Raw genomic sequence first — 22,585 nt, forward strand, 5'->3', positions numbered from 1 at the left:
TTGGTTGTATGGGTTGCCATGTTGGCTGTATTGATGTGCATGACACTTAAATAAATAAAAATCAAATCAAATCAAACTCCCTTTTGCCTCCGTCCAGAATCTCAGTCTGTCTGCTTGCCTTCTTGTATGATCATACACAGTTTTGAGTTTTTAAGCAATCAACAATTTGTTATGCTTTGGAACTTTTTTGTGTTGTAGAGAAGTGTGCGTCAGCACCAAAAAGGTTGACAACCACTGTCCAGGATGTAAAAAAAAAACAAAGAACATAAGCAGCCCTCCATACAATAAGACACTTTTCAAGAGAGAGAGAATGTGTTTTGTCAGTAAGAAAGGTGGCAGAAATTCTTGGAACAGTAATATGCAATTAGCATATTTGTGAAAGAAGAAAAAAAAGACTTAAAGAGAAAGACTCAAAACTAAATGACTCAAGAGCATCATTTAATAAAGAGAGACGAGTGTGTGTACTTAAGCCGTAAATTATTCTGGGTGAATATTAACTTAGATCAAGAGGAAAGCAAGGCAAAGAGACGCCCTGAGATTGTAAAGAAGATGAGTCACAGCTGTGTCTCCTGGCAGGGAGCATGCACAGGTGCCTCCCAGAGCCGATAAATCATAACTCTGAGATCTGCCAACTGAGCATGTTTGGAGCGTATGAGAGTAGGAACGAGAATATGTTTGAATGAAAAATGTAGAGGGTAAAAGCTTTGTGTAAGCTTTTCCGTTACTTTAGGCAATTTAGAAATGGTGTGACATTAGGGGCCTACTAGTATAATTTTAGACTGATTGATTGTGTGTTTCCACTTACCAGCTTCTATGAAAATTCTAAGCCAAAAATAAGTTGTAAAAATACCTGGAGAAACAACTCAGAGAAAGAACTGCAGAACAAAAGTCCTAATATTTCCCCTGAAATTCATTCATTTAAGAGTTGTTATCTTCCCTATATGTCCTGTAAGTTAGTTTTAATTTCCCTTTTACTTTATTTGAGACAGAAGCACCTATGTCTGATAAATTAAATTTGATTTGCATTGTTTGTTTCAGTGTTGCTATCTGTACAGAAGAGGCTAGCAAGATTCACAGCTTGTTTTACTGTACATTTTTTTTGCATGATTCAGAGCAAGTCTTGTATATGACATGATGGCCTTGACGTGACTCCCACTCTCTTTCCCAAATCAGACTGACTTCCCATCTTGAACAGTCTTGCGCAGACTGATAGGTGTGCTAAGTACCAGTATAACAACCAGTTATATTGCATTAAAGTCGTAATCCTCAAAAACCTTGATTAAGCAGTAATTGCTGTGGTGTTTCTGCACTGCACTTCCCAGATCTCACTTAGCAATCAAACGTCTTGCTGTTGCAGGAAATGTACAATCCATCACTTCCTATGCGGCGCAAGATTTTTCCTGGGAAAAACGCACTACCAGGTGTATAGAACAGCAAATGTAGTGTTTTTATGAATTGGGTGGAGGTTGAATCACTATTGTGTTGTATCAATTAGCAATAGAGAGTAGCAAAACAGACATTTATTTATATGAAAATGTTGCAGATTATTACTTAAAAAAGAAAACCTATTCCAGATTTAGGAGTTACCACTCCTGCATTGATAAATGGGCAACAGGGAAGTTGTGTTAGCAAGTTTGCAGTCACAACGGTTTAGCTACAACTTCGGTTTAGCTTACAACTAATTGAATGGGGGATACAGGGCCAAGGCAAACAAAAGTGTTGGACATGAAAAATGTGACATCAAAACTTACGTGCAAAATACTGCCAGGGGCTGTAGGTTCTCCCATGGTCCACAGAGCGCTCTAGCACCCACAGGTCAGGGCGAGGGGAGTTAGCAAACTTGATGAGGACATACGCCACATGGAAGAGCTGAAAACCAGAGCACAAAGAGCACAATGAGCAGGGTAAACAAAGGGCAGTAACTGATCTGAATGGATTTTTGGCAAAAAGTTGTAGTTTCCTGTTCTCTACTTGCACCATCAAGAAGGGCCCAAGTCTTGGCCGGCAGCTCTGACAATACTCCATTTCCTCTCTTGTGAAAGCCGGGGCACAACAACGTCAACATGGTTGATCTATCTCTGCTACGTTGCAAAGGATCGCCATAGAAATAATGAACTAAATGCGGGTTTAGTGAAGGTCAGCGCTGCCTATTTTATCCCATTCTTGCAGCTTAGCTTCAGTGGGTTACCATGTGGCCATATTGCACAGCAAAGTACAAACAACACACCAAAATTACATTTGTCCGCATTGAGTCAATAAAAATGGTGCAGGTGCCTTAGTGAAAAGACATCATCTAAGCCCATATGAACCAAGTCTGTTGAGCCCTCTATCTCCATCTTCCATCAGAAAACACAGGCCATACAAGGGCAGAAAATTACGCCAATGATTGTCCCTGCCAACACTGAGCATTCTGTCAGGCTCATGAAGCTCACTGCAGCATGTTTCCAACTCAATTCATCATCATCATCAAGCCCTAAAAGCGGGTGACTTCAGCTTGACTGAATACAACTGAAAGCTACTTCACGATAGTCAAAGCTCCCTTTGTTATGGTCTGGCAAGGAGTTGGCATGGCTTAGAATTTACACCCTGTGACACCAACCTGCACATGACACCTGCAGTGTCAACAGAAAACCTCACCTACACCTGACCACCACAACCGTCTTGTTTTTGCGAGGAACTACAACACATTTTATCTCCAAGCAATATTATGCTGGCACCGATCCTGAAGCAACATTTTGAGAGACGGGATACAGCAGGCATATTTGCAAAACACAAGGTACCACCCTCCAGGATTTAAGTGCTGAATGAATACTGTACCTAAAATATTGTGTGCTATTTAAATAAAACACCCTTCTACAGACTATCTGTCTTATGCAGCGTTTGAAAGAGATGGGGGCAGGCCCACACTAGTCGAGCATCTGAGCGCCTTGTTGAAAACCCCAGCAGGCATTTGGAGCATTCAGGTTTCTGTCTCTCCTTGCAAGAGGCAGGGTGCTGTGCTAACACAGATATCAAAGCAAAGTAAAGCAAAGCAAATCCTCTGCTGTGGAGTCATGGACTTGTCAACAAGGCTCCGCAATTTTCTTGAAGGATTGCAACCCCCCCAACACTGAGAAGTAATGGCCACAAGTTCAAGTAGCTCTCTGGTTGATGGATTGTGAGACAGTTCAAGGGGCAGCTGGGGAACTGTCTGGCCTCGTCCTCTCAAAGCTGTCAACATAATTGTTAACAAACAACAAAATCATTAGCCTGCAGATCAGGGGAAGCTTGACTATCCTTTAATCAGTTTCATCATTGGGCAACAAAGTTAATCTTTAAATAAATAAGATAAGTGAAATGTCAGATAGCTTAAGACACCTCTTTCTGACCTCAATTTTGCATGGGGTGTGTCCTAAAACTAATCAGAGAACACTTCCACCCACATGCAACAGGATGCACAAAGAAAAAAAAAAAAAGGTAAATGCGAGCACACAAACAAGATGTGGGCCGCCGTCCTGCTAAAAACAGAAGCAGGGCTTTTTCAGATAGCTGAGCTGCCTACTATCAATATAGTGGCTCTGCTGAGGAGTGGGAGGAAGTTTGGTTCACACGAGCTGCGGTGACGTTAAGGGAGGCAGGAGGGAGAGACGGGGGAGGGGTAAAGAGGCTAGGGGCGGCCAGAGACGTGCCGACTGGCATGTGGACCCGTCTCAGATTCCAAACATAGCGTCACATTCCGCTTCCCCCCTAATGCCCCCATAGCAGGGCACGCCACTGCCTTCAGGAACCTGTCACTGACAAGCAACACACAACAGTGAAAATCGTCTCAGCCAGAGAATCCCCCGCCTGTTAATAACGTAGATACAGAACAGATAAAGATGGTAAACCTTCCACCGCAAGTGAGTCTCCAGTTTCCCAGGTGGGGCCATGCCCGGTATCATAAAAATAACATTTCAAATTCCAAATGATCTCATCAGAAAAGACTGAATCAGACAATGCAACCATTTCTTCTGCTTTAGCCTCATTCCTATGGAAACTCTGGAGATTCAGTTACTCAGAGACTGGCATCAAACTTATGCATCTAACCTCAGTCAAAACCCATCTAGCCTGACTGCGGTAGTGCCATTTACTGTGGTATCTCATACTGACTTGATGCCAGTAACTGAGTGACGGTGCGAAGAATCCTCCGGAGACAGAGCCTGTCAGAGAGAGACACGACGGGAACTGGAAGACAGGGCCTGTCCTGGCACGGCTCTGCTGCATTTCAGGCCTGTCTTTCCATCTCTGCCCTGCCAGTCTAAACACACACACTCTTGAATTATGTCCAGCGCCTATTGTTTGGAGGGGGCCTGAAATATCGTGATGGCATGCTAGGCGTACCGGCGCAGGATTCCAATGGCGTACACAGACATGAAGCAGATTGACAAGCTTGAGGCAAGAACCACTTGGAAAGCACTTGAGCAGAGCCATCCTCCGCCCGTCCCTGTATCTGCAGCCTCAGGCTTTAGAAAAGAGTGACGTGCCAAAAGATTTGTGCAGGGGGCTGTGGGTGGGTGTCAAAAAGGTCAGGGGTTGAGCCATCCCAGGTATGGACTGTTTGACACCTACCCTCTCTCTGCCTTCTGCCCCTGTCTCAAATTCTTGACCGTGACCCCAATAAAAGTGTCACATATACAAAGTATAAAGTATCCAAATCTCCCCTGTAAACCTCCAATTATCACAACAGGGCAGCAGAACCATCCAAGCCCCCGATGACCCAACACCATTTTCACCACACAAATCGTAACATTTCTCCCTTCAATACATGTTTACCAGCTAACTGCATTTTGACCAAATGTAACCCGCTCTCTCTCTTTCAGGTGCCCACACAGACACACCCAAGCACCCACCACATGCATGCACACACACACACACACACACACACACACGCCCACACACATATCATCACTCCTAGACTACTGACCTCTGACGGTTCATGCCTAGTGTGTGTGTGTGTGTGTGTGTGTGTGACAGCTCGAGCGTGATCTATTTATGCCCTTAAGCGTGAACTACAGTACCGCTGCCTCCACACAGAATTCCTGCCCTAAGTTCACACATGCCTGCGCTTCAGGTAAAGGAGCCAGGCGGTGTTTCATTCTCGCAGAAAAATCACACTCTCAGATCTTTGGGGGGGGGAAAATAGGCCTGATTGCGTGACGCGCTTTACCAGTTGTTCTCGCCACTGCCCCTGCCACGTGGATCTGTTCAATCATAATCTCTTTGTGTTGATCAAATGGAGTGTACTGTAAAATGGACTGATTAAGTATTTCTCACAGCCTTTTCTATTAGAAACTCTGGTATCTGCAACCAGTACTATTCATTTGTTTCCCAGCCATGTATTTGGTTTGACATTTATTCATTGTACTAAGGATATTGTATTTCCCTAATAGCAAGTACTGGATGTACAGTATGTGTACATGCTAGGCTAGGTGTAAGCATAAATGCAAGTAGCCTACTGTATGTATGTATATATGCTAGAATAGGCGTAGGTATAAATAGATGATGGATCTAATATCTTGATTAAATAGGCAGAACATTTTGTGAGTTAGCAAACCAACACACATCAGTAGATATTCAACAAGTGCAGTTGAGAAGCAGATATGTCCTAATCCCAAATTCCAAGTAGAGGGCATTACAGAGCCAAGAGGACTAAATCTGCTGTGAGATCTGAGGCCTGACAGATAGAAGCCATCTGAGTGAGCTCCTGAGTGTCTGATGTTAGAGCGGAGGAATGCAATGCAGAGGAGAGGAGGCATCACCTTCTGTTGGAGTGGATCAGCCCTGCCAGACAGAGCGCATTGCAGCACAATGGGGTGGAGCAGTTGTAGTCCAGTTTGAAACAATGCAATGTACAACTGTTTGTCCATGTGCAACAGGTGGCGGTGGAAGGAGAGCGGGGCGGAGGGGTGTATTTTTCTCTGTCTCCATGGGAAAATAAGCCCCTGACAACAGAATTAGTGATACCCTGACAGAAAAAGCAGTAAGTGGAGTTGGTTAAAAGCCTCTAGGGACCTCTAGGTATAATAGAAAACATAAATGCAAGTTTCTACTTGTCACCAATCTTCTTATTGTAAAAGCCTGAGGTACAGCTGCCACTCCATGAACACTTTTTTGTGTAGGCTACTACATGTTTGCCTTATTTATGAAATACTATTACAGTGTATGGCAAGTTGCAGAGTTCAAATTGGAGAATAAAATGCATTCCATTTTTTTTCTCATAACCATTGTATTTAGGATTTGCATTACTTACAATTAGATGTTGGAATCACCGGAGAGCTCTCAATATTAGGTTGATATTTGAGCCACAAATTGTCAATAACCCTATTCTTAAAATTAGGCTGCACCTTATTCTGAATTAATAATGTGATATACAGTGATATATCACTCTTTCTCAATCAATTTATCAATCTTTTTTCATTTGATGTCAGTAAAAAAACAGTTGTACATTAACATATCAATACAATATGTGAGGGAAATTATTGCAATATTAGACTGAAGCAATAATTTTCCCCACCTCTATCTACAACCTCAGATGAAAGCAGGCAGATGGGTTTAATACTGTTTGTGAAGCAGCCCTTTCAAAATGCACATAGGAAAACTCTGCACCTGAGTGCGTCAGCGCCTGCGTCAGTAGGCCTGTGACCACTGATTAGCATTTCTATGTATGAATTGATGGCAAAGGCCTTGAAAAGGTGAACAGATCCCGAGTTAACCCCCGCAATCTTTTCCACAGCGGAGCTCCAGATTTAGGAAGCTCTGCAGTCCAACAGCGACCCGTGATCCAGCCTCCAAGCCAGACTGCTACTGCTAACTAGCACGAGGCAGGCTGCTAGCAGGGTTGTAAATATCTGCTGGGTTGGCCTGGCGCCTCAGGCAGCCCAGCTAAACACAGGCACTTACATCACCTCTATCGTCACCACAGCAATAGCCAGGGACACATCTAATAGCCAATCATGTCTCTAGGGGTTGCAGTCGGACCATGCCAGCTGCACTAGGCTATATGAAGAAATGTTTATTACCCAGCATAGGGTATAGGCTAGGCCAGTTTTTCCTCAACGATTTCTTCAGTCATTGGCCTCAATTTGTGTCACTCCAAATTTGTGAAATACATATTCAAAACACTTGATTTAAGTCTGTCCATACTGATTTTGGTACTTTGTGATGTCATTATCACCTGGTGTGTGATTTGGACATTATTGAGTGCAACCATACAATGAATCTGTACCAGCAAGGTCAGAGAAATCAGTGAGGCCTGATTCATCTTACAACAACACAAATATTGTAAGTCTATAAACCGCAGTCTATAAATAAAATCTACAATATCATGTGGATATTTTAACAAATGGGCGCCATAGTTGGTCCAATAACACATTTATTGCCAATTTGGACCGTGGCCCAGACAAGTGCATTTGTGAAGACTTCCCTCTCTCAGTAGATAAACACAAACCCGCTACAGGAGCAAAGTTGGCAGTCATATTTAACAGCATCATGCTTGGTTGTAGCTGAATGTCTGTTCAGCAGGTGGGCTGGTGTCGGGGGCAAGGGGAATGTTTTCAGTCTTAGACATTGTATGTGTGTGTGTATGTGTGCTAGTTAAGCGCTTTCTCACCACCAAATTACCCCACCTCTCCATTTCTGTCCATTTATCCTGTGAAAAGAGAAGGCCAGGTCACTTTCAGCAAGGTTTGAAAAGAATCAAACCTTTGTGAGCATCTGAGAGCGCAGAAAGGATGTCACACAATACAGCCTGGAAGAATTCTGACACAAAAGGGGGCGACGGGTGCACATAAAACATTCAAACCAACTTCAGTGGGAGGTGGACCCCAGAGAGAGAGTGGATTAAGTTCCAGGGGAATTTTTCTACAGACAAAATGGAGTTCTTGGAAGCTTTGTCCCCCTGTCTGACACAATAAAATAATAATGAGTTGAAGATTGCTTAACTCGCAAGCAGAACCAGAGTCATCATGCCAACCTGACCCAGAATCGTCTGAAACCTTTCCACCTTACCACAAAGCACACTGAGGCTTTCACAGCTAAGGACCTTGCGCTTGTTATCAACCCCCTTAGAGTGGAGAGCAAGTACTGTACCTCACACCCAGAATCCTAGCCCGTTGAGCAAATAACCACCTCTATCATAGATAAACACAACATGACATGTTCCAGTCACAGCCCAAAAGCCACCACACTGAACTCTAAACATCAACCAAATAAAAACACCTCAACCATAGGAATAATCCACAGTTTAACCCTTACAACAATATGGCAACTCTCACCAAAAAATCCCAAACAATCCCTTGCACATCCGGTCAATCCAGGAACTAATCAGAACCTCATTTAAAACAATAACCTCCCATGTCCATTCGGCGCCCGCCACCCACCAATCAGAAGCCTCTCAGTCTCATCAGATGGGACACAGACAGCAGTAAAGCCCTGGCATGTTTGCCTCACATGGTCCACTCTGGGCTCACTCAGGCAGATAAGCACATGCGGTCAGGGCTCCTAAAATACATTCCCCAGAAAAAAGGAGTGACTGGCAGGCTGATATGTGGTGTAAATATTTACTAGAACAATGGATTCCCTCCTGTGTCCTGTAAATAGTTTAACAAGAGCAAATGTTCCTGGAAAGGTAGTCTGGTGTTTTTGGGAGTGGGGAATACATAAATTTGTATTGGGATGGGAAAGGAATGCTCGAGTGGTCCTTGACATGTGAATCTATATAGCAAAACAAAAAAGGAAGGGGTTTAAACTATATGTGATAGAGTGGGTGGGAGTAGGTAGAATTAGTTAAAATAATGCCTGGGTTCCAGTAAATATCAACTTAGAGTCAACTGAGAAACTTGATTAATCTGGAAATAAACAAGCCATTGCTATATATACAAAAACTGAATCCATTGGCTCAATCTGTTATAAAGGACCCAACTGAAGACCATCAAGGTCATTTCCTGATTCAAAATGGGATTTGTCATGGGTCACAGGTCAAAAGCCAAGAAGTCACAAAGACAGGCAGCAGCTAGCCTACTTGCATGTGCCTTTCTGAGACAGGACTAATCCAGAAGTGATTTTTGAGTTGGAGGCTATTTTGAGAGTGATCTTGTCACAAGAAAAACAAAGCCTCAGTCTAGTTAATTTTACAGTGACTGCAAGATTTATGGTAAGATAGACAAGCCTTGAGCAAAAACTTGGAATAAAAGTGTTCTTTCCAAAATATTTTCTCACAGTTTCAGATTAATCCCTCTGAGAATCTATTTTACTTTTAGACAGATTAGTCTAGCATTGCACTAAAGCTTGACAGAGGCAGACCTTGCTTCAAACAAGCTGCTGTACTGAACCGACGGAAACCGCTCTGTCAAAAAGAGCCTCTCTCTTTGAACCTAGCCATTTAAACATAAACATCGACTGTGCCATTATCTAATATATCCGCTGAGAGCGATGGAGATAACGCCGGCAGAGGCACCTGCGCTGGTCTTGAAAGAAACCACAGAACCCATTCAACTGGATCCAGCCCACACATTTCAGTGACCGCATCATCTATCCTGGGGATTAAAGAAATCTACAAAGCTATCACAGCTTCACATGGAACAGTCTCTCTCAAACAACTTGGCAATTCTGTCCATGCCTTGAAGATGCATGAGCTTGCATTAAAGCACTAAATAAAGCACTGTGGTAGGCCTAACCAACAGACACAAACACAAACTTAAACTTAAACTTAGTCACCAACCTAAACAAAAACTCATATCAAAGCCTAAATCTTAAACCCATGAAATGCTCTTGACATATGTAGCCTTTATCATTAAGTGATATTTTGGACACTTTGTGTGGGCCTTTTCTCTCCATGTAAGGTTTTGTTTTTCTTAGTTCTTGCAATTGTCTTTTGGCAATGACTGACAATGCTGAATTCATAAGCAACAGATTGGGATGCTGCCGACTCATAAAGTTTTAATTAGCAAATCAAAAATATCTGAAAGCATTTTCCACTGAAATCACACCCACAGCAGGCCTTTTCTCAGAGACTTGATTGTATTGCTGCGAACACAGATTCCCAAGCATTTTTTGTTGTTATTGCAAAAAGAATAGCGTGCTAAAAACAACTATATGACCTAAAGTGCAGGGCTGGCAGGTGAGCGGTGTCTACAGTCTTACTGGTTGCATCAGATGCCATTTGACAGGTGTGTGTGTGGTTGTGGTGGTGGTGTTGCGGTGGGGGGAGGGGGGTGTCTGTCGTGTGGTCGGTAGTCTCAGTCAGTGATCTAACCATGCCCTTTATAGCGCGCAATAATGCAATAATGCCACTTTCCCCGCTCCCAAATAAACGGAGCATTACCACGTATTAAAGTCAGACATCCCTAAAGGCCCTGCATCCATCCTCTTGTAAGTGTAGCCTATATTTAGCCTTGCGAGGCTCTTTGCTCAGTTCAGCCTGTCTAAAAACAGAGATAGAAAAGCCAACACCCATGCTCTTGACACAGTGCCCACTGGGAGCCAAAGATGTAACACGTGTGGAGAGGTTTGTTTTTCTGTTGTTCTCCATTTGAAGTCTGCCCCACAACAAGTCCAAACCCTCCTCAGCCGAGAGGTCCGGGCCTCCACCTGCACTCCTCCAATCAGACTTAACATCCCTCTGATCCCTAATCCCGAGACAGAATTCCTCTCTTTCCTCACAGAGGATAATTGAGCGTGAGGTGCAATTTCATGGGCAATGAGCCAAACTCCTGCCACAGACACGGGTCATGATGGACGCATATTCACCAACCAAAGGGGCGTGAATCTGATTCCTGGCAAGCAGCCAACTGCAGGACATCACTCACATGACCACCGCTGTCTCAGATGAGGAAGCTCAAACCTGAAACATAATCCTCTAACGCCTTTAAAATATTTGTCAATGAAACACCATTACTCATACATTTTATGAACATTTCAAGCCAAACAAACACCTTCCCAGCATATTCAAAATCAATAAGCAGGTCAGGAGTCAATACCAAAACACAGCATCGAAGGAGAAAAACAATTGCACAAAAACAGCGATTTAGGATTCCACACCAGTGCAGGCGCTCTGCCACCTCACACAGATGACATAATGCATCTCACAGCAGCAGAGCAAGGGCTGAGGCAGCAAACAGTTTCCTTCTATTCCCTCTGTAGCATCCAGGTGTTATATTTTACTGTCACCACAGAGCAATCATCATTTGCACTGCAGGCAGCAGCAGGTAAATGGCTGAGTTAGGTATGGTAATCTCACCTGCCCAAGGTCCAGGGTGACGTTCACCTCGTTGTAGCCCAATCCCCTGGAAAGAGGAGGGCTCTGCCACCAGCGCTCTGTTCCGTCGATGGCGTTGGTCACTGGGTGGGCTTTGTTTGGGTCACTGGAGCTGCAGTGGTCACAGAACTGACCCTAAAGGGGGTCAAATGGTTGGTATTTGTACAGTGTCAGAAACACAGACCCAAATAAATAAGACATATCACATGGAAGCCATAATGGCAAATAATTAACCTATCACAAGTACAGAACATTAAAAAAATACGGCAGCCAATGCAAGCCCATACCACATCTTAAACTTAAAAGAAAAAAAGCTTACAGTAAACTGCTATTCAAACAGCACTGTAGAAAAGCCTGTTGTGGGAATAAGGACCCTTCAGAATAAGCCCTGAGGGGACAAGCCCACTGTTGAAAGGGCCTTTCCTTTAGAAAACTCGGGACTCAACTACAATGGTGTATAACTATTTCTGGCAGATGTACAACTTGGTCAGGGCGGGCAGAATTGTCAATGTTTCCCGGGGGGCTCTGCCTCTACTGACTCATTTTGTAGCTTGGGCAAAAGACGCAGAAAAGAACATTCACAAGGGAAGATCTTAATCGAAGCAATAAAAACACTTAAACATATATGTTAAATTGGACTCAATGTTTATTACGTGTGCCCGAGTTTATAACCATGTAATTACTCATTAGAGCGCATGCATCGTATTCGCCTGAAAGTTTTAGTGAAACTGCATCAAGCTCCCACTTCACTTTCTTACCTGTATGTTTTGAGTAGGAGGTCCATTGGTTGGTCCTCCGACAAGCTTACAGTATAAATCAGATCTCGGTCTCCCAGCCTCATCCTGACCGCAAGTTGCGGTGGCGGAGATCCGTGACCCTTCCGCGAGGTTGAAATACGGGGGACTCAAATTAAACCCGGTTATTTCGTTATTAGCTTCTTGTCCATCCACGTCCCTGAAAAGTGACATCGAAAAGGTAAAAAATAAAGCGAGGAGATGAGCTCCCCTCATCCCTCTCGCCATGTTCCGCGTTAGAGATCCCTGTAGATGCTGAGACCAACCCGCCGCCCGCAGATCATGTCATCTATAGGTCTCCATGAAATGCGCCTAATAGGCTGCGCGCGTTACGCATGAAACTCTTTCAGTAGGACGACGCGTCCGCCGATGTGAAACTAAGTTTTAAGTTGATTTTCTACAGCTGACGGTGTGCGCTGTTTCGAAAGCATGTTTCCAAATGAATAAAGTCAGCTGCCGGTTCTCCTTAACCAAACTGTGCCACACAGGGGGATCAGGTGTCAGGCTGTCAATGGTCAGAGCTCAGCACTAAGGAGTAATCCACTGACTGGGGCCAAAGGTCTCCTCTCGGAGTTTACACAGCGTTTTACAGCAGCAGGAGCAGTTTACAAAAAGTATCAACTTCTAAAATCTATCAAAACGACTCACTAAATATTGCTCAAAACTGGCCAATAGCGTCTTTTGTTATATGTCTTTTATGGAAGATGCTGGGACTTAAAACCTCTGAAATCTGTTTTTAAATAGTATTTCATAATTTTAGCATCCTTCAGATGAATTGCATAGATATTGTTGGTGTGTGTGTCACTTAAAATTGATATGTAAACAAACTGATTAATTATATTATCCACAGGTTAATTGCAATCTGGTCAGTGAGAGAAAACCTATTTCTGAAGCATGGTTCATAAACTAGTGTGAGCTGGCTCTCACTACAGTGCAACAAATGGAAAAAACAGCATATTGTCCTCTGTGCAGTCATGATTAGAAATACAAATATTACAGATTTTGATAATGAAATGAAATGGAAATGTCAAAACTACCCTACTGCAGGTATACAGGTTGGCTAAGAAAGCCACAGCAGATACTGGCAGTGTCTGAACATGGCAATATCTCTGAACAAGCACATCTGAAGGTTTATGCACAATACAAGATTTTACACAATACACACATTTAGTAAATCGTTATGAAAATCCACAGCTGTCTTTCTTGCAGCATCCCTGATCTGAGAAAATTGGTTGGGACATTAACCTCCATTACAGTCTATATTATAGTATTGCCTCTTATGGCAGGGTCAGAGGAAGGGCCAGTGAAAGGAGGAACCCACCTGAAAGTTATGAGGGTCTAAACACCACGAATCATTTTACAGCGATCCTGGAGGGACATCTAGTGGCTCAGACAGGCATCACAAGGGCGTCATTAGTGAAGTGGGTTTTAGTAGACACACATACACACACACACACACTGTGAAGTGTCAGTCCTCGGTGTCTCTTGGCTTGATGTAACAGGAGCTCCCATATTGAGTTGCAACTAGAGCGAGGGTTTTTTGTGTCCTGTTGTTGATTTCTGCTGTCCCAAAAGATTCACAATGAAAGCAAAGTAAACGTATTCTGAAACAATTCCGTCCTAACTTACTTGAATAATTTTAAAAACACAATAATTAAGAGATTAGCGCATAGTTCTTTATCTTAGTAACTTGTGTTTCTTCTCTTTGTTACTTGCATAACAACAATTGGGCATAGTGACTCATAGGCAGGAGGGCTGTCACTGTGTACCAGCATTGTTACCATTCCTCCGAGCGGGCTGGTCTCTGGGACGCATGTGTCACTGAGGGAGCGATAAGCAACCAGGAACTGACTGTGTCGGTAAACGAAAACAGGACTAGCGACGATCTGATCTGGGCTGAACTGGCTGTGAGCGTCTCTCAGGACTTCACATGGAGCCCACAAATCTACAGGTACGACGACTAAAACTTCCACTGTCCAGCTGAACTCCCTCAAGGGTTGACGATCCCGTGTTTTCTTTGGAAGATTGTTTATTGTGTTTCAACATAGACCATGGAGTGTAATAACTGTGAGAGCTCAGACAACAAATCCGCCGAGTGTTAAGACAGGTTTCATTTTTGTTTGGGTACAGTAATATTCTTAGATAAACGTCTCAAGGTTGAGTGCTTAATGCAACTTGTCTCCTATTCTCTCTTCTCGTGTGTCTATATTTCTACTCTTACTCCATTGTTGCATCTCTCCAAAAATAGTGCTTCACATCAAGTCCACAGATTCAGTTGCGGTCTGTGAATATGATTAATTCACAATTAATTCCATGATCGACTGCAGGGAAAGTAGCTCACTGATTAATTATAGAGTTCAAGCCAACAAAGTCCTTATTAATGATTTTGGATTTAGCTATTAAACAGTGCTTTCCCTCTTTTTATGGTTAGTAAATTGGGAATATTTTGGTTAAAGAGTCAGAGTTTTGGTTATAATAGCCTACCAATTATAAAGCATTATTCTAAACAATAAAACTGAACTAAATGATAATGGCTTCATAGTTTTTCATTTGTTTTAGCAGAAGTGGATTTTTTTTCTTCTTCTGTGGTGTAGAATGACAACACCACTGCAGAATGACAACAGGGGGAACACTATTGAAATTTATGGGATACTGAGGTGTTGTGTGAACCTTTAAATATTCAGTTGAGGTTAGACTCTGTGAGGTGACCCCTTACCAGATGAATTTTATGACTACATGACTGAAATATTAATTCACTTCCTGCTCTTTCAGAAAGCTATAGCCGTAGCACAGAAGGCCTCACAAGAGGACCAGGCTGGGAACTACGAGGAGGCTATCCGCTCCTACCAACATGCTGTCAAGTACTTTCTGCACATTATGAAACGTACGTTACCATGCCTGGAGAGGAACTGGATCTACTGTCATACTACAAGAACACACCTATAAATTGACATATGTCAGGTCAACCATGCAGTCTGTACACGTGTGTCCATCTCCTCAACAGACTTAATACAAATACGACTGTGTTTGTCACTGATTGGTAGATAATTTAGCATCCACAAGGGAATTTACTCATGAATCTGTAAATAGCAATGCTTCTGTGTGTCTCTGTGTGCCAAGTTTAAATTGCATCTTTATAACCCTTTCTTTTAATTTATAGTCTGCAAAATGTCTGTTACAAACAACAATAACATTACAGAATACTATTACAGAAATTCTATCCCTCCCATCAGGTGAACCCCAGGGTAAAGATGGCAACCAGAAGATCAAGGATAAATGTAAACAGTACCTGGACAGAGTGGAAGAACTACAGGAGTACCTAGTGAATAAAGAGGTTGCTACAGAAATTAAATACATAATATTTCTCGAAACACACATTTTTTTTGTACAAACGTCGACCTAATTTCCCATGACGATAAAATCCGAGTTGTGTTTTAACAATCCAATCCACTGGCCTATAACACACAGCCTTTCCACAGCTGATGTGCTGCAGCATCAGTGGATTAGACCCACTACTACTTGATAAAAGGTTTGGACCTCATCCCCATATGCCAGCCAGATTGATAGCTTCAGTTTAGAACGATTCATAAACAGCTTTTAATCTTAAATTACTTAAGAATTTCCTAAAATCCTCAAAAGCCCTCACCTTGTAATGGACCGTACAGACAGAGGGTGCGTCTTGACGTAATGACAGTCCGTGCACGCGAGTGTCGACTTTTCAATGCGGAAGTTTCCTCCTCGGTCTTATTCAACAACGAGCTCAAGAAAGAAAACAAGCCACCTAAGCTCGATTATCAAGTGAACCATCGACGTTTAGGGCTAAAATCCAAAACATAGAGTCTAGAAGTTGTTTAACGTTAGTTACCGCGGTGTTATATTCGTTTCGATTACTGGACAAGTGACCAGCCCTTATGGCTGCCAACAACAATTTACAGGTAAGTTGGGGAGCTAACCCAGCGCTAACGTTAGCTAAATTAGCTAATCAGCTAACAAAGTTAGATCTACGAAGGGCTAAACTGAAAACACGTCCAGGTTGTTTACGACTGAAATGTCTGGTCAAGTGTTGTTGGTTGGCGTTAGCTATTTTGCTCATGTTTTTCATGTAGTATGTTCCGTTCGCAGCTAATTTAGCTTCGCTAGCTAAGCTAAGGTTAGTTCAGCAGTTAATTTAACAAACGGCAACGTTAAAGGACCAACCCAAATATGGCCCCGTCCAATGTGAGGTTTCATTGGATCAAAGCAAGCTACAAATATATAGGGTGTTTCCTGATGTGATAAAAAGGTGTGTTTGATTCCTTATGGCTAGACGGTAATCACAGTTGCCAGATAGCGTGAGCTGTCATGACTAAAAGTCATCCAGCTACCCAACAAGCTAGCTAATAAGATTACTGGTTTTATTTAGCCTCCAAGGCATTCACTCCAAAGGACTAACGTTATATTCTGTACAGATTGTGTCACTTAAACGTGACATAGCTACTTAGCCAAACGTTACAATTTGCACTTCATAGCTAGCTATACGGAAGCGAAACAGTCCTTTGCATTCAAAGTCAGATAATCACAAGCAGGCGACTTCAGTGTGTAATATCACACAGGTGTAAATCTGATCTTTACTGAAATCTGATAAGCATCAGCCTATAAGAATGTTTCCTACTGTTGCCTAATGGCCAATGTTACACACTTTGTTGTGTTTATCGGTGCCCTCTTGCTCCTATGCTAAAAGGTTTGTTATTTTGTGCCTGTGTCATTCTGATTGGCTGATGTCTGCTGTGCCATTTCCACAATTCAGAGCCAGTGATTAAGCTTCTCTCATAGCTGGCCATTGCCTCTCTGGAAGTTGTTACCTACAGTTGCCATTGTAGCTCTAACATTGTTCCCCCCTTTGTTTTTTTTAGAAAGCCATTGATCTTGCCGGCAAGGCAGCCCAGGAGGATAAAGCTCAGAACTATGAAGAGGCTCTACGACTGTACCAGCATGCTGTTCAGTACTTCTTACACGTGGTGAAATGTAAGGCATACCTACATAGGATTTTAGGGTTTTGTCTCCCCTTTTGCTCCTTGGTAAATTGTTTGTCATAATCTGATCAATCTGATAATCTGTCATGTCATCCTTCCTTGGCATGATGGTAGCCTATTGTGGGTCTAATGGAAGGTGTTCTTATAGATCATGTGTTATAATTAAAAGTGGCTTCACGTCTCTCTCTAAATAGCATACAGGCCATTCCATACACTGTCATAGCAGTAGTGATATAAAAAATAAATAAACAATTTTTATGAAAATGCATGTATGCAATCTTAAGAACAAATATTTCATATGCCTACTGTTGTGCACACATCTATTTCTCAGGAGCAAAAAATCATCTCAATCAATTTTATGAATTTCCTAAGAGAGGTCTTAACAGGTGTACAACACAATGGGCTTCTAAAAACCCTGACTCTTCCCTTTTAACAAGATGAGTGTACCATTTCTTTTCTCTCATTCCTGACAGATGAAGCCCAGGGTGACAAAGCTAAGCAGAGCATCCGGGCAAAGTGTGCTGAATACCTCGACAGAGCAGAGAAGCTGAAAGAGTATCTGAAGAAGAAAGAGAAAGCTCCTCCTGCCAAGCCTGTCAAAGAGTCACAGTCTGACGACAAAGGGTGTGTTTATGGGTGGGGCTATGGGTTCACGTTTTGCCATTCAGAGCCTACTGGAATGTGAAGAGTTACATTTTTGTTTAACTTGGCATTAACTTAAACAACATCTCCCTTGAAGCAGAGACAAATCATGTTTTTCCTGTATGATTTCATATGTTTGTGCATTCAGGAATGAAAGTGATGAAGGTGATGATCCGGAGAAAAAGAAGTTCCAGAATCAGCTCTCAGGTTAGTAATATTATACTTTCTGTGGAATTAGGCCTGCTGTGGCCATTTTACTGTTTTGATATGACCTAAGTTGATGCAGTATTTGATTTATTCATGTCATGATTTAAGCATCATTTAGGTATCTAGGTAATGTGATATGCTTTCCCCAGGTGCAATTGTTATGGAAAAACCAAACATCAAATGGAATGATGTTGCTGGTTTGGAGGGAGCCAAGGAAGCTCTGAAAGAAGCTGTTATTCTTCCAATCAAATTCCCCCACCTCTTCACAGGTACTTAAATCACATCACAGACTAGGAAGTTCAACTCAAGAGTTAACTGTGAAGTAATTAAACTGAACATCTGTTGTGTGCAAGGGGCGTGTCCGGCTGTGGCATTAACAATACATCACTGAGGAATTGATGCTATTTTGGGTACATTCCGTTACCGGGATTGCAGACAAATTGTCTCTTGTGCTCGTCTGATAGGAAAGAGAACACCATGGAGAGGGATCCTGCTCTTTGGACCACCAGGTACAGGAAAGTCCTATCTGGCAAAAGCTGTTGCCACGGAGGCCAACAACTCAACCTTCTTCTCCATCTCCTCCTCCGACCTTGTCTCCAAATGGCTGGGAGAGAGTGAAAAGTGAGTCATGTTATTAGCAATCTGCAGAAGCATGAGCTGTGTATATAAATGTGGTTCTAGCCGGCAGCACGCTGCTACTGAATTTATTGAATGCTTCCTTTCTCCTTCCCAGGTTGGTGAAGAATCTTTTTAGCCTTGCAAGGGAGCACAAGCCTTCTATCATCTTCATTGATGAGATTGACTCCCTGTGTGGCTCAAGAAGTGAGAATGAGAGTGAGGCTGCTCGTCGTATCAAGACCGAGTTCCTGGTTCAGATGCAGGGTGAGTCTGATAAGCTACACAACAATGTTTGTAATTACTGGAGGTTGATAACCCAGAACTAATATCACATACCTGATCAGAGAGGGATAAAATAAAAATGATTGTCTCAGTATTATTGTCTGCTTTACAGTTTCTGCAGCTTTCAGTGTTAAAACATAACTCAAGGTCTGTGTATTCATCACTTATTGGAAAAGCCAGCATTCTGTAGCATTATGTGGGAATGAGAGAGCAGCCTGTGTGATCTAAAATGGCAATTTAAGGTGAAAATGGGTGTTCATGCATTATGTCAAGCAACCCAATTAGTTTCAGCTGTTTCTGTAGCCTAAATTTTCTCTGGAATTGTTTTGGTTACACTGCGTGGGATAGAGAAATGTATTGCCATAGAAACACAAGAGGCGCAGGAGCTGCACAGAGTCAGAGCTGAGTTTTGTATGGCTGTGAGTTAGTGCTGCAGTGGGTTGGGTACCGGTGGGCAACCTTAAAATATTTAGCCTATGGCTCTCACATCTGGGTTCGGGTTTGTGGCTCGGAATAAACAATTGGTGTTGGTCTGAGTATTGTTTGTCAGGTCACTCTTTATGTAAGCCCAAGGGTTGGCAAAACATTGAGATGAGTGTCTCCTTTTCAGAGTAGGGCAGCAGATGGAGACACACGCACAATAACCCCGCCCCTTCGCTCTCAGCTTTCTCGAGGCACTCTCATAGTGCTAACATCAGTGTCTGCAATTTAACAGTTAATCATATCACACTGGTTAGTAAGTCTAGCATAATTCTTCAGTTAAAAATAAATTTCACTTTAGTAATGCTGTTGTCTTACCTAACATTCAAAGTGTTGGCACCAAGAGAAAGCAAATTATTATAGAGGAAACAATGCAAATGAATCCCTCTTCAAAGGAATAATGTCCTGTGCATACTAAAGGAACACTGTATGCTTTATCCTTGTGTAATGGGATTCATATTGTGCAAGTATTCAAACCTGGACGGACACCATATAGGCTACAGAACCCGCTGCAGTTCAGTTTTAGTTCAGCTAACCTATATTGTATGTCTTTCCCTATGTCTTTCTCCTATTTTCCCCATCACTCTTCATTATATACTAGCCAACAAAGTACACTTGACAAACTAGAAAGCACTGAGTAGAGTGCCAACATCTGCCAACACTGAACATTTCTCCATCTTGCAACGCTGCAGCCGTTTGTTACCTCCGCCAAGGAGGTTATGTTTTCGGTCCGTTTTTTAGTTTGTTTGTCCGTTTGTTTGTCTGTTAGCAGGATTACGGAAAAACTACTGGCCCGATTTTCATGAAACTTCGTGGAAGGGTGTAGCATGGGCCAAGGAATAACCCATTAAATGAGCGTATCTGGATCCGACTCACGAACAAGCAATAATAGCACGAACCTTGGCGGAGGTCTGCGCTCTCCAAGTGCCCTTCTAGTTTATCCTTTGTCTTCCGGGATTGATTTTCTGGCAAAATAGCATATGCATGCAATGCTGTTTAGCAGCAGACTTGGAAGTCCTGGATGTCAGACTTTCCCACCAGCACATGAATGCAGTCTAATAGTTATGGCTAAAAAATGGCGGAAATCTCAGGTATGGATCACCACCAAAATCTAATCACTGATCCTTGGGCCAAGGGGTATCTGTCCACCAAATCTCGGCCAAATCTGTTTGTAACATTTTGAGAGATACTGCTGCTGTCAACACACAGTAACAGTAACAAGCAGTACACAGTAACTGTACAAATTAATAAATTGTAACACAATGACAAGCTGGTAGCATGGCTAGCTGTACCTTGCTAGCACCTGGATGACCTGTGTGTGTCTGTGTGAGCTAGATGTTTCTATTGAGGACTCTGTACATTTCACAGCTGGTTCCCAAAAACTTCTGCAATCACAGAGTTACGGAAAGCTGGAGGGACCACTTGGTCATATTTGTTTTAACATGTCAGAGTACTGCACATGTTAAGACATTATCATGCCTGAGTAGTAAATTTAAATGAGTTTCTCTTTCTCTGACTGTGTTGTTTTGCAGGAGTGGGGAATGACAATGAGGGAGTGCTGGTACTGGGGGCAACAAACATCCCTTGGACTCTTGACTCTGCCATCAGAAGAAGGTAATTGTCATTATTTGGCAAAATTGTTAGTAACCATGCCATGATTCTTCTGTGCTCACTGTACACCCATAATACCACATCAGATTTGAGAAGAGGATCTACATCCCGCTGCCCGAAGAGCATGCCCGCTCCTTCATGTTCAAGCTCCACCTGGGCTCCACCCCCAACAGTCTCACCGAGTCTGACTTTGTCACTCTGGGCAAGAAGACAGACGGATACTCCGGGGCAGATATCAGTATCATTGTCAGAGACGCACTCATGCAGCCTGTCAGAAAGGTCCAGTCAGCTACCCACTTCAAACGGGTATGTCTCCAAAAACATCAGTATGTCACTATCTCATGCTTCAGTGCAATGTAGAGTAGCTGACTCAGTTACGTCACTTGTGTTTTCTGTTTCCCTTCTTATGTTTAATTTAACTGCGGTGTGTAAGGTACGAGGACCATCGAGAAACGACCCCAACGTTCTTGTAGATGACCTCTTGACCCCTTGCTCACCTGGGGATCCCAATGCTGTTGAAATGACATGGATGGAAGTTCCTGGGGAAAAGCTATTGGAACCTGTTGTTTGCATGGTAAGGGTACAAAATACTATTCCCTCACTCCACTGGTAATATATCTAAATATATCAAAAAACACTGTTGAACTTCTTGTAATATCAGTTTTTCCATTTGTTTTTTTTCAGTCTGACATGATGAGGTCTCAGTCCAACACAAAGCCTACAGTCAATGAACAAGATCTGGACAAACTGAAAAAATTCACAGAGGACTTTGGACAGGAAGGCTAAGTGGGATGTTTGAGCCAAGCCAAACCAAAGCAAAGGAATTGTGATTGTGAAGTGTTCTCTCTCTGTCTTTCTTCCTCTCTCTCTCTCCCTCCCTCACCCTAACCTTTCACCAGTCCTAGTGGTGTATCGTAATTGGTCCACATGATTGCTCTCTTATGCCAATCTGAAGGCCACACATGGAATGGAAGACATTGTGTTGTTTGATGTCCTCCGTTATCCAAAGAGGATTCAAGACGTTTGATCTGCAGCATTTCTGCAGCTGACATGATACAGAATCGATTGATAACTACTTGTAAATTAAAGAGTGTTCTTTTGGTTACTTAAGGGTATGCACTAAAACTTAAAGGTATTGTTGAGCAGAATGCCTCAGCAACTTAGGGAAAATCTGACTACATACACAACATTACTGCTAATGAGTCTTGAAATCAAGAGATATATGAAAATTTGGATTAATTTATTTCAAGTTATATCCCCAACTCACATATCCCTAACTCACCTATTATCTGAACTATAATTTGGATTTCCTGTCTGGCCAACTTCCATCAGTCAAAGTACATCTCACTAGACTGTAAGAAATGCCTATATTGCTCCTCTATTTTGTATCCATAAGATAAAAAGCATTTTATAGTAAATACTTTGTGGAATTGTATAACTCTTGGGGTGGGGAGAGTGAAACTAACAGTGCATGACATTGCTCTTTCATGAGTTCTTATGATTTTTAGTGGTGAAATATAAGCCTTTGTAGTCACAGGGTGGTGGACATGATGGGGGCTTGAGACGCAAACATACTCAGGATGAGAGCTGCATTGGGACAATTTTGAATTGTTTTTCATCCAGTTTCCTAACAAATGGCAATCATATTTGTTTACTGTCATTTGGAT

The 22,585-nt window shown here is 42.5% G+C and overlaps 2 protein-coding genes across 3 annotated transcripts in view; one reads left to right on the forward strand and one right to left on the reverse strand.

Annotated features, from left to right (window-relative positions):
- The window catches only part of LOC139656412 (laminin subunit alpha-3-like), a 58,301-nt gene extending 45,971 nt beyond the window's left edge, over positions 1–12,330 (reverse strand). Inside the window, exons 1-3 of the mRNA XM_071533975.1 lie at positions 12,031–12,330; positions 11,255–11,407; positions 1,752–1,869 (exon numbers count right to left, since the gene is read on the reverse strand). Coding sequence (XP_071390076.1) covers positions 1,752–1,869; positions 11,255–11,407; positions 12,031–12,294 — 535 coding nt within the window. The 5' untranslated portion in view covers positions 12,295–12,330. The remainder of the gene's footprint in view (positions 1–1,751; positions 1,870–11,254; positions 11,408–12,030) is intronic.
- Positions 12,331–13,872: 1,542 nt separating this feature from the next.
- Positions 13,873–22,336, forward strand: vps4b (vacuolar protein sorting 4 homolog B). Of its 2 annotated transcripts, XM_071533985.1 has the most exons (13): positions 13,873–14,017; positions 14,839–14,950; positions 15,300–15,400; positions 16,959–17,070; positions 17,552–17,702; positions 17,869–17,927; positions 18,077–18,196; positions 18,392–18,548; positions 18,661–18,809; positions 20,840–20,921; positions 21,005–21,224; positions 21,352–21,492; positions 21,603–22,336. In XM_071533985.1, the coding sequence occupies exons 1-13, from the start codon at positions 13,997–13,999 to the stop codon at positions 21,702–21,704; spliced, it is 1,527 nt and encodes a 508-aa protein (XP_071390086.1). In that variant the 5' UTR covers positions 13,873–13,996; the 3' UTR covers positions 21,705–22,336. The 2 variants fall into 2 exon arrangements, with proteins under 2 accessions (XP_071390086.1, XP_071390087.1); XM_071533986.1 differs by lacking the exons at positions 13,873–14,017; positions 14,839–14,950; positions 15,300–15,400 and adding an exon at positions 15,799–16,001.
- The last annotated feature ends 249 nt before the right edge of the window (positions 22,337–22,585 follow it).

Source organism: Centroberyx affinis, unplaced genomic scaffold (genome assembly GCF_046629955.1).
Source record: "Centroberyx affinis isolate AG114_WGS23_722 - 3 ecotype Tasmania unplaced genomic scaffold, CSIRO-AGI_Caff_v1 ptg002475l_1, whole genome shotgun sequence".
In the NCBI taxonomy this organism is placed as follows: domain Eukaryota; kingdom Metazoa; phylum Chordata; class Actinopteri; order Beryciformes; family Berycidae; genus Centroberyx; species Centroberyx affinis.

What these genes read in the sequence shown, in the direction of transcription:
- vps4b (XM_071533985.1), top strand. Translation starts at nt 13,997, where the DNA reads ATGGAGCCCACAAATCTACAG. An exon ending in GTTCCAGAATCAGCTCTCAG is followed by an intron (nt 17,928 to 18,076) that starts GTTAGTAATATT and finishes TGCTTTCCCCAG; the next exon opens with GTGCAATTGTTATGGAAAAA. An exon ending in CAGCTACCCACTTCAAACGG is followed by an intron (nt 21,225 to 21,351) that starts GTATGTCTCCAA and finishes GCGGTGTGTAAG; the next exon opens with GTACGAGGACCATCGAGAAA.